This window comes from Notamacropus eugenii, chromosome 1 (assembly GCF_028372415.1).
Source record: "Notamacropus eugenii isolate mMacEug1 chromosome 1, mMacEug1.pri_v2, whole genome shotgun sequence".
NCBI classification, from domain to species: domain Eukaryota; kingdom Metazoa; phylum Chordata; class Mammalia; order Diprotodontia; family Macropodidae; genus Notamacropus; species Notamacropus eugenii.
Window position 1 is genome coordinate 155,532,760 of NC_092872.1, and position 12,413 is coordinate 155,545,172.

General features: G+C 35.7%; 1 protein-coding gene across 1 annotated transcript in view; it reads right to left on the bottom strand.

Annotated features, from left to right (window-relative positions):
• Positions 1 to 12,413, bottom strand: part of SYNM (synemin) — a 42,564-nt gene that overhangs the window by 11,732 nt on the left and 18,419 nt on the right. Inside the window, exon 3 of the mRNA XM_072617039.1 lies at positions 1,487 to 1,557. Coding sequence (XP_072473140.1) covers positions 1,487 to 1,557 — 71 coding nt within the window. The remainder of the gene's footprint in view (positions 1 to 1,486; positions 1,558 to 12,413) is intronic.

Sequence of the window (12,413 nt, forward strand, 5' to 3'; positions counted from 1 at the left end):
ACACTTCCTATTGGATTATAAATTTTTTAGTGCACATTTTAGCAGCATATATGACAGAATATAAACTCTTTGAAGATAAGCATTGTATCATGTTGCATCTATGTGTATCTAGCTCCTAGGAGAGTACCTTGAACACAGCAGGCATTTAATATAAATATTTGTTCAAATGAAATGAATATTTTGTCCATTTTGATAGCCATCCTAATCATTTAAATTGGAAAAATCTTTATATTTGCAAAGTGCATAGAACAATTACTAAATTAAAAAATCACATCTGAATCACACTGTACGATCACCACTAATGTTTTCTTGCTAGTCACAGGTTTCAAAAGCTTTATTGTCTTCTAAAAATTAACTACATTGGGGATATCTTAAGGCTTCTTTATCTCCTGTTTTATCCCTGAGAGTCCCCTTATTTGAGAAATGTTTGATCCAACAAGAAACCCAAGTCCTTAATATGACAGTTGATTGTACTATGTTTGTTCTTGGAATATTTTCCAAGGAGTGATTAGGGAGGTACATCTATGTTAAGCATAGGACCGATCATAAAAAGAGTATGGTTTATATATGTGCATACAGAACAGACCCAAACACAATTCATTATTACTGATTGTATCTGGTACTTAAGTGGGTTCTATGAAACCCTGAGTACTCTCTTCCATGTTAGTGTCCTGCAGGGAGGAAAAGACTACAGAAGCTGTTTGCCAATAGATATACCTGGCCAAGACGGGAGCAAAATGACTAAGCAATGATCCCTTTATTTTCTACCATGGTGATTGAAAGAGTGTAAAACATTCTAGAAAGATGTAAATCAAAGCATTTTGAAATTTTAAAAAAATTTTGGCATTTAAAATCGATAAGGTTCAGTTTTCTGGGAAATTTAATTCTTGACATTTTCTCAAGTACTTTTTTCTCCATCTCTCCTTTGCCTTATGAAATTGTACCTTTATTGTATTTATTTATGTAAATGTCTTTATACACATGCCTTATCTTCTCTACTAGATTATAAGCTCACTGAAGGCAGGGGCTGTGTCAATTTTCTTTCTTTCTGTGTCAATTTTGTATGCCCACCCCCTAGTACAATGACACACATTTTTTGGGCAGGGGTGGGGTGGGGAGGAAGGATGGAGCTGCAAGTTCATTGATATAGGGAACTTTTAATGAGGAAACTCTTTCAACTGATGTAGTTGGCTACCTGTTCCATTATATATTAAGAACATTGCTTAGGGTGCTGTAGAATTAAGTGAATTGCCCAGAAATACACAGCACATATGTCACAAAGTTAGGACCTGAACCCAAGTCTTCCTGACTCTAAGGTCAACCTTTTATTCACTCCATCATGCTACAAACACTTAATACATTTTAGTTGAATTTAGTATTTTATCCATTTCAATAGTATTCCAAATTATTACTAATCTAATTATAAATGAACAATATATAATAGAAAATTCTATTAAAAAGAAAAAATGAAATTTTTGTTTTATACCTCGTGGAACATTCTGTATGTGTTCAGTCCATACTAGTATCTCCGGATTACTTTCTCCTTCCAACAAGGCTCTGTGAAGGGAAAAATTCAATTTATTACCATAAAAACAACGGGACATGTACTTTGTAATTATACATGTAATTCATAATAAAAGATTTGGCCAGTTGTAGGATTCAGTCATGGTTTTGCAGAGTTAATGCCTGAAAAGCTAACTCCATGAAAAGAGCTTCTTCATTTTAGGAAATCTTAATTTTTTATATGTATGCTTTTTCTGTTCCTTTGTAACATGAGATATTAAATAATTTCTGTCTGGCTGAAGGCAAAATTTGACATGAAGTAACAGCATGGTAAGAGATACACACTTTTAACAATCAAAATCAGATTGTTGATTATGAATAATTCCTAATTTACAACAGAAAGTTATTTGAAAATTTTTCTTCTTTAAAAATGTCATTTTGAAATACTATCAGAAGGAGGGAATTCTCTATATTCAATCACTGCCAAGGCTTGAGAATTCTGCTTCCACAATATCTCTTGCACCTGTTCCTTTCTCTCCACTAACACAGTCACAAGTCTAGTTCAATCACTCATCACCTCTCTCCCAGGCAGTTCCAATAGCCTCCTAATTATTTTCCTTGATTCTAGTCTGTTTCCTCTCCTACAGATCCTCCACAAAGCTGGTAAAATAAGTCACAAAAGTGCAAGTTTGTCCGTGTGACTCTGTGCTCAATAACCTTTACTGGCTCCTTATTACCTCTAGAATAAAGTATAAATGCCTCACTCAGCTTAACATTTAAAACTGTTCACAATAAGACTCTAGGCTTAACCTGACTTACTTCACATTATTCCTCTTTAGGTGCTACCAGTTCCAGCCCTACCGGCCATTCTCCAGGCTTGGCATGTTATTTTTAACTTTTGTGATTTCCCAGAGGCTGTCCTTCCTGCCTGTAATGTATTCACTCTCCCTCCTCATTCCTGCTTTACCTTCCTTCAAGTTTCACTTCAGGTACCACTTCCTGTGAAAAGCCTTCCTTACCTCTTTCCTTGAGTTGTCAGTGCTCAATCTTTCCTTTAGTTTGTTTTTAATTTATCTCTTTACATATTGTATCTCTCAGGAGAATGAAAACACCAGGAGGAAGAGAAGAAGGAAGAAGAGAAGGAACAAGAAAAGAGAGGAGAAAGGAAAAAAAAAAGAAAGAAATAAGAGAGGGAGGAAAGGAAAGAAAGAGAGAAAGAAAGAGAAGATAATGACAACCTTGAACATATATATTACACCAGAACTCAGAATAGACGTGTGTGTGTGTGTGTGTGTGTGTGTGTGTGTGTGTGTGTGTGTGTGTGTCTCAGAGCTTCAGAGATCTTTGGCCAGAAAAGAGATAAGTTTAAATAAATTCATTTCTTTGAATCACATTTATATTTGTTTTCAATTTATTCTAATACTATTTATTAAGAGGATACTACATTTAGAGCATCAAATTAAGCTCTGCTGAGGCTCAAAGAAAGAATTCTTGCCCTAATATATCTTACAATTTCATAAAAGAATAGGAAATATGAAAAAATTAACCAGTATAAAACATAAGTGCATAAGACAGATGCAAACCAAGTACAATTTAAGGTCTGAGGGAGAAATGATTATCACTGACTAGAGGGACAAAGAAAAACTTTGTGGATGCTACGCATTTGAATTGTGATTTAAAGGATATATTTGTTTGGAATGAGGTCTCTTTGGTTTATTAAAGCATTCCTCCCTATCAGTAAGAGATAATGTTGCTGAATTTCACAAATACATGTGAATTATGTATCTTTCATTTCTCATGGAGACTCAACCAGCTTCAGTCAATATTTTTAATATCTTCATAATTGTGCCAAGGTTTATACTTGACAACAGAACAAAATCATTATCTAATAAAACTACTAAAGTTGTTCCTTATTTACAGAAGGGGTGTGTGTGTGTGTGTGTGTGTGTGTGTGTGTGTGTGTGTGTGTGTGTGTGCGTGTGTGTGTGCACAAAGGACATCTGGGTTTGTGATTTCATTGGTATATTGCATTCTGAAGTCTCCCTCTGCTGATGCACCTAAGAAACTTATCTGTAATTGGCAGGGTCAGAGATTTGCCTGACGCCATGAGATTATTTCCCAGGGTTCGAGAGCTAATATGTGTCAGGGCAGCCTTGAATTAAGGTTTTCTGACTCCAAAGTTAGCCCTCTATTGGCTTCACTACACTACTCTGCCTTTTCTAAAATATTAATCTAAATTTATTTTTAGCTTTATTGTATACCAGGCTCTGTAAAGTCTCCTTTCCTTTTCAACTCCGTATCTCACACAGGCAAGAAGTATAGGCTTGGTCACACTTTGAAAAGTACTGAAGTTTTGACTTGCTCCATTTTCCAGCCTGGGTTGGTTTATTTATGTCCACCAAAAAGGCCTCATGTCCTTTTAAACTTTTCTCATGACACTGAAAAGGAGATGTTATTATACTTAAGTCAATCACATTCCACAACTGTAAATCACTCAGTCAATCTACATTTATTAATTGCCTACTGTGTGTAAGGCACTGTGCTAAGTCCTGGGAATACAAAAAGAAGCCAAAGATAGTTTCTGCCTTTGAGGAGCTTATAATCGCATGAGGGAGACAATGTGCAAGCAAACATACAAAGGATCTAGGTGGCTCAGTGGATAGAATGCTGGGCCTGGAGTCAAGAAGACCTGAGTTCAATTTTGGCCTCAGACATTTACTAGCTATATGATCCCCAGGAAAGTCACTAAATCTCTGTTTGCCTTAATCCACTGGAGAAGGAAATGGGAAACCACTGCAGTATCTTTGCCAAGAAAACCTCACAGCCAATACTGGTATGTTATGATCCAAAAGGACACAACTGAACAACTGGACATGAAGGAAGGTGGGGCAGTCAGTAGTTGGAGCAGAGAGGGAGAGCATTCTAGGCATGGGGGATATCCAGAGAGAATTCTCTGAATAGAGAGATGGAGTTTATTTGTGGAACAGCCAGGAAATAAGTGTTACTGGATTGAAGAGTACGTGTTGTGAATTCAGATATAAGAAGACTGGAAAGGTAGGAGAGGAATAGATTATGAAGGGTTTTGAATGCCAGAAAAAGCATTTTGTATTTGCTCCTGGAGGCAATAGGAAGCCACTTAACTTTATTGAGGGAAGGGAAGCAGGGATACCATTGGACTCACATTTTAGGAAAATCACTTTAGTGGTTGTATAGAGGATGGATCAGAGTAGAGAGAGACTTGAGGCAGGTAGATCCAGGAAGACTTCTAGGTTGTAAGCCTGAGGAACTGGAAGAATGGTGTTGTCCTCTATGAGAACAGATAAATTAGGAGGCAAGATGGGTGACTGGGTGAGGTTTAGGGGAAAAGATAATGAGCCCTATTTTGGACATATTGAGTTTGAGATGTCTAAAAGGAAATTGGAAATTTAATATTGGAGATCAGAAAAGAGAATGGGGCAAGAAAGGTATATTTGAGAATTATCAGCATGGAGATGGCACTTAAACTCATGGGAGCTCATGAGACCATCAAATGAAGTAGGGAGAGGAGACCCAGGACAGAACCCTGAGGGACACCTATGTTTAGGGAGCATGATCTGGAGGCTCCTGCAAAGGAGAGAGAGAAGGAGCAGCCAGATAGGTAGGAGAAAAACCAGGAGAGAGTAGTACCCCAAAAACCTAGAGAGAAGAAATCATCAAGGAGAGATCCAGGACCAACACAAATTATGTAATTAATATTACTTTAAGTCCTCTGACAATAAAAAATGACGACTTTGGACAAAAACATAAACCATATTAGACCATATCTGGGTTTATTATGTTTAGTTCTAGGAATCATGCTTTAAGAATGGCATTTGTATATTCATGGTCCCAAGGAAGGTAGACCAAATGGTAAAACATCTCAAGACTATGCTATATGAAAAACAGATATAGGAATAAGGGCTGATTAACTTGGAGAAAACTGGAAAGGAACACGATAACTGTCCTATGAATTTGAAGGGAGTATTGATACAATCCCAAAGGATCAGTGGCCCTTTCTGGGTAAGGGCCAGAGTGGAGACCAGGAGAGCAGTGACCACACCTCTCCCCAGATCATATCACCACCTTGGAAGCACCAAACACTTCTAAACCTCCAGAACTAACTCTGAAAACAGTAGTGCAAAAGAGCCTGAAGCTTTAAGATAGTGCCCCTTTACCCACCATGTCAGGAACAGAGCCTAACTTTAACATAAAGTTCAAAATCAAGAAACAGCATGAAAAAAATGAACAAATAACTAAAAAAGAATCTGACCACTAAAAAGCTACTATGCAAACAGGGAGCAAGACAAAACTCAGAAGAAGACAATGAAGTCAAAACAGTTACAAGCAAAGCCTCAAAGAAAATTTGAATTGGACATAAACCAAACAAGAATCAAAATGAGTGCTAGAGGAAAAATAAGGTAAAAAAATGAGAACAAAGGAAGAAAATTATGAAAAGATAGTTAACAGATTGGTAAAAGAGGCACAAAAAATACCAAAGAAGATAACACCTTAAAAAAACAGAACTGGCCAAATTAAAAAAAATACATTCACTGAAGAAAGTAATTCCTTAAAAATTAGAATTGGGCAAGTAGAAACTAATGACTTTATCAGGTATAATGAACAGCAAAACAAAGTCAAAATAATGAAAAATAGAAGAAAACATGAAATATCTCATCAGAAAAACAACTGACCTAGAAAATAGATTGGGGAGAGATAATTTAACAATTATTGGACTCTACCTAAAAGCCATGACCAAAGAAAGACCTTAGATATCATGTTTCAAGAAATTATCAAAGAAAACTGCCTCAACATCACAGAAACAGAAATCTACTTATCACTACCTGAAAGAGATCCCAAAATGAAAACTCCTAGGAATATTATAGCCAAATTCCAAAACTCCCTGATAAAAGAGAAAATACTTCAACCAGCCAGAAAGAAGCCATTCAAATACCATGGAACCACAGTTAGAATCAGAGAAGATTTAGCAGCTACATGTTACAGAAGTGAAGAGCTTGAAATATGATATTCCAGAAGGTAAAACAGTTGGGATTACAACCAACAATAACAACTTACCCAGAACAAGTGAGTATAATCCTTCAAAGGAAAAAATTGATATTTAATGAAATAGAGGACTTCCAAGCATTCCCAATGAAAAGACTAGAGCTGAATAGAAAATTTCATTTTTAAATAGAAAACTCAAGAGAAGCATAAAAAGGTAAACATGATAGAGAAATCATAAAAGACTCAATGAGGTTAAATTGTTTGCCTTTTTATATGAGAAGACGATATATGTAATTTCTAATAACTTTATCATTTTTAGGGAAGTTAGAAGGATTTTACATAGAAAGAGGGTACAGCAGTGAGTTGATTTATGTTGGGATGATGTAAAAGAAAATGGAGATGTGAGAAAGAGGTTTGCCCTGGGAAAAGGGGAAAGAGAGAGAGGAAGACTGGGGGGTAGGGGGGCAGATTTTCTGACATAAAAGAGGCATGCCAGAAAGAGCTTTTACAGTGGAGGGGAAAGGGTGGGGTGGGGACAAGCAATATTTGAACTTCACTTGCATCTAATAATGGTTTCAGATACACCTGGAAAGACTTATATGAATGCATACAAATTGAAGTAAGTAAAACCAGGAATACATTGTACATAGTAATAGTGATATTGTAATAATGGTAAACTAGGAAAGACTTAGCTACTCTGATTAAAACAATGATCCAAGACAATTCCAGAGGACCCATGATGAAAAATGCTGTCGACCTCCAGAGACAGAAATGGTGAAGTCTGAATACAGATTGAAGCATACTTTTTAAACTTTTTTTCTTATTTTTTTGTCTATGTTTTCTTATGCAACATGACTAATGAAGAAATATGTTTTACATGACTTCACATGTTTAACTGATATCCAACTGCTGGTCTTCTCAAGGAAGGGGGGAAGGAGGGAGGCAGAGAATTTGGAACTCAACATTTTTTAAAATGAATGGTAAAAATTCTCGCATGTAATTGGGAAATATTTAATGAAATAAAAATATATTGGGAACAAAAAGAATTTGAAGGAATACCATGCAAGAAAGGTATTAGATACACTTGGTCTTTTTGACCCTAGAGGATAAAACTCGGAGTAATGAGTAAAAGCTGTAAGGAAGTAAATTTAGGCACAAGGTAAGGAAAAACTTCCTAAAAATTATAGTGACCCAAAAGTGCAATCAATGGCCTAAGGGGATAACAGTACTAAGTTCTTCTTCATTAGCAGAAGCTGAATAATACTTGTCAGATATATTGTAGTACAAATTCTTTTGTGTATGAATCTGATTAGATGGCCAAAGAGCCCTTTTCAACTCTGAAATTCTTTGCTTCTGTATCTTATTCTGTAAGTATAGCACAACTGAGTTCTAAATCAATTCTTCCATACTTTGAAAGAGTTGTGATTTCATCCATGTGGGTTCTGCATTCAATGATTAAAACAACAGCCTATCTGCATCTTTTGTGATTTGTCCATGTTCCACAAGATTATTCACCTCTAGATTTCTGGATATTACATGGGCAAATAGGTACTAATGGAGCATAGATTTGTTTATTGGTTTTCTTTGAGTCCATCTCCTTTCCAGTCTTACTGATCTTTGGTAGTAACTTCTACACTACTTCTGCTCAATTCTCCAATGGTAATTTGGTATAACTTACTCATGAATATCTCCCATCTTTCCACACCGTCCTCTAAGTGACCTTCCCAATTCATTAATTCCAAACTTTTCAACAGAAAAGTCACAGAAAGAATACTAAAGTTAAAAAGATTTTACTTTGCTTTATGGAGAAACTTGAGGTCATTAAACATACTATACAATGTCCCAAATGTAATCCAGCCTGAAATTTTCTTCCTATTCAATTCTAGGACCAATTAATTGTTCATCTGTGGTGTCTTGTCCAAGACATATGTGCATATATGTGTGTGTGTAATATACAATATATATATAATATATAAATATATGTACAGAAGGACCACATAACATAACAGCATAACATGAGCAGCAAACATTCTCTCTATCCTCTGAAAAACCCTCTCTATCCTCTGAAAAAAAAAAAAAGTTGACAGCTATGGAAAATGCTCATGGATAGCACTTGCTTAGGAAACTCTGAAATGTTCCAGGGATAGATTAGACCAAAGCAAAGTTATTCACTAATAGAAACATCTAGAGGACTTCACCACAAATAAGGAAAACCTCTTCATCTTGACTTAGTATTGAACTTCCTCCAAAATAGTGAACATCCTTGGCAAGTACATAGCTCTTTTTTTTATGCTTCTCTTGACATTTTTATTCAAAAGGCTAAATAAAATTTCCTGTGTTATGCATCTTTCCAGAAATCTTGTATTACTCTGATAGACTTGTATGCATATTTTGTGTATGTGTGTGTATGTACAATATGTATGGGAAACACTCTGTTATAGTACTTAACGTTCTGCCAAATATAATAAGGCATCATAGTCAACAAACAATAAGCACAGTGGGGTACTGGATTTTTTAGAACGTCATTTACGGAAATCTGTATGCTTCCTTCTCATACTATTATAAAAAATTCTCTCATTGTGTGTGTAGATTATTCTCATCAAAGTTTTATAAAAACAGGGAAGTACTTATTGGTTTTTGACAGCTTTATTTCAGTAGTAATAATACCTGATTATCTGTCATTTTCTCTCCATTAAGATGTCTTAATAATGGCTCATTAATCATAAAATTGCTTCATTAATCTCAAAATTGTATCACCTACAGCTTGGACCTCCTCTATACATACTTGGTTTAGTCTAACTGTTCTTCCCACCTCTGTTTTCTTTGGACCCATATTTATCTCTTTATGATATATATACATGTATATATCTAGACTCATATTTGTCTCATTGGGGACTATGATGTTATATCCTATGTATGAAGGACTACATGGATAGAGATTCATTTATTATAGTAATCTCAGCAGATCTTTACTATTTTTTTCTCTCTTTAGTGTCATCCTTACAGTTTTATCCTTAAATGCTTTCAGGACAATCTGTTTTAACTGGGTTTAGCAGTAAGTGTTCTGTAAACTCCTTTCTCCCTCTACCACTTCTCTCTATTCTATGAGATAACAGTGCTCAAAATCCTCTATCATCCTCCTCCATAACATTTTATAAATAAGTTTATATTCTAAATCAATAATATCCTTAGCTGCCATGGCTCTCTGTTTGGCAATAAGATCAAATGTTTGGAAAGTCACTTAACTACTCCCTGCCTTAGTCAACTCAAAGACTTTAAGTTGCAGAAGAGGTGCTAATCTGCCTTGGTAGAGGTAGTTTCCTCATCTGAAATTCCCCAATATCAATGAAATCACAGGTCAAGTCCATATCTCTAGTCATAAGTTGGTATGCCAGAGATTGTTGTTAATAATTAGAGATATAAAGGAAAGCAAAAATATAGTCCCTGCCTTCAAGGTAATAAAGACAACATTCAAATAACTGAATTGAAAAAAATCTATGTGTGTGTATATGTGTGCACAAGCACATACACATACAGTGCAAATGCAAGGTAATTCCTATATAGTGCAACAAGATACTGTAGCAATTATGCAGTTAAATCAATTATATTGGCTTCCATCTCTTAATCTTGATTAGAACACACACAGACAAAAATTTAAAAATCTAAGTATCAGTTGCCCCATCTATAAAGTGGGAGTAATAGTTGCATTCACAGTGCAGTTTTCATTTATTATCTTAAAGCACCATATAAATGTAAGCTCTTAATATTATTACTTGTGACCTAAATTGGTGAGAAAAGATGATTCAAAAATTAACACGGCTAATTTTAATAGTTACTTTTTCCTTGCTACTACAGTCTCCTTCACTGAAATATGATCTCTTGTATTTTAGGATTTCCTTCTGTCATTTTTAAAGAAACATACAATTCTGACAAGGCAATACAATTCTGACTTTGATTTTAATCACTGAAAAATGTATTCTGGATTATATTTACAAAAGCATTTTATCTCTATAGAAGATATGATAATTCTCTTCCCACAACCCTCCTCTCCACCCCATCCCTCCAAAAGAATAAAGTACTAACATTTTAAAATTAGGCGTTACATACATACACACCATTCATAAGTTATTACCTTCTGCTATTTCTGCCAACCCCTAAAACACATTTTAAAAAATTTCTTAGTAACCATATTTTGCTCCATTGTACATATCAGTTTAGTTTTAGAGTACAGGAACACTTCAGAGATACACAATGGATTTATTTTTGGGTATTTACAATTGTAATTTAATTGTGGCAAATGGATCCATGACCACTATCATTATACAGAATGTCCCCCAAATTTTAAGCTATTAAAGCTTAAATTCTTTTCAATACTTCTTGAGGCAACTGGATGATTTAGTTTCTGGTCCTAACTAAGCTAAGATGGATATCCAGGCTGTGGCCATATTATGCCAACAAAACTAACTAAAAAGAAAAAAAAGACTTCCACCAGAATTTGAACGTTGGTTTTTATTGCCAGTTTTTTGGTCTACATGATCCTGAATAAAGTTGTGGGTTTTTTTCAGTGAATTGAATAAAGTAGGACTAGATTCACCACATTATCCAATACTTCTAGTGCCATTAAAGAAAATACCTCTAGCTTTGTTCATAAACCTCTTTTTGTTTTACATGATGCAAAGTATTCTGCTTGAATGAGTTCTTACTTTCCAGCTGGGTTTTGGAGTTGCTTGGTTGCTTAAGGGCAACTAGGAGGTACAGCTAAAACATTGGGTCTGAAGTCAGGAAGATCTGAGTTTAAATATGGCCTCAGACACTTACTAGCTGTGTGACTCTGGGCAAGTCACTTAACCCCTATTTGCCTATTCCTCATCTGTAAAATGGAGACACACTGGAGAAAGAAAGCAAACCCACTTCAGTATCTTTGCCAATAAAACCCCATAGACAAGTCTATGGAGTCACAGAGTGCGGTGCAACTGAATGACTGAACAAGATACATCTTCTGAGTACTTAGCTTGTTTCTGGGACAGCTGGTGGTGCAATGGATAGAATGTTGGATCTAGAGTCAAGGAGACCTGGGTTCAAATCCAGCCTCAGACACTAACTAGCTGTGTGAACCTGAGCAAGTCACTGTTTGCCCCAGTTTCCTCATCTGTAAAATAGGGATAATAATAGCACATACCTCCCTGGGAGGGGACATAGTAGCCTGACACATAGTAGGTATGATGTAAATGTGAGCTTTCTTATTATTATTCTCGGAAGTACACTGCTATCCTACTAGACTGTCACAAACTACAGCCATTTCCTGGAACAGTCTTCCTTTTAGATTCTGGTATATGCAAAGATATAATTTAAATTATAGCCTCTCTCTCCAGGATAAATGATTTTTTTTATCAAAGCAAAGGAAGTACAGGGAAGAGCAAAATGGAAATATCTTCAATTTCATTATTTTCCCTAACCCTTCTTCCTGTCTCTCTCTTTCCATCCCAACCCCCACCACCGTGCCCCTTCAATACACACAAAAAAGTTCCTCGTAGGCTCTTCCGTGTCTGATACAGGACCCTGAGAAAAATGAGAAGGGTGATTTTTCATCACTTAATAAATAGAAGGATGTAAATCTGGGAAATGGAGAATTTGACTGAGGATGTTTGACTACTGTGATGACAACAATCGTTCAGTTGCTAGAGAAATGTATGAAGTCATTAAAAATAAGTTCCAAGAAATACACTGAATATGGCAAAGGGCACCAGGGACCATAGCCAACTAAGAATTGACAATACGACTACTGAAAATGAACTGTAGTGCAAAACAGAGATCCCTCAAAGCTTGGATCAGAAGAGTGACTCAGTGTTGTGGAAGATGTCACACAATTTATTTCCATTCATTTAAATATG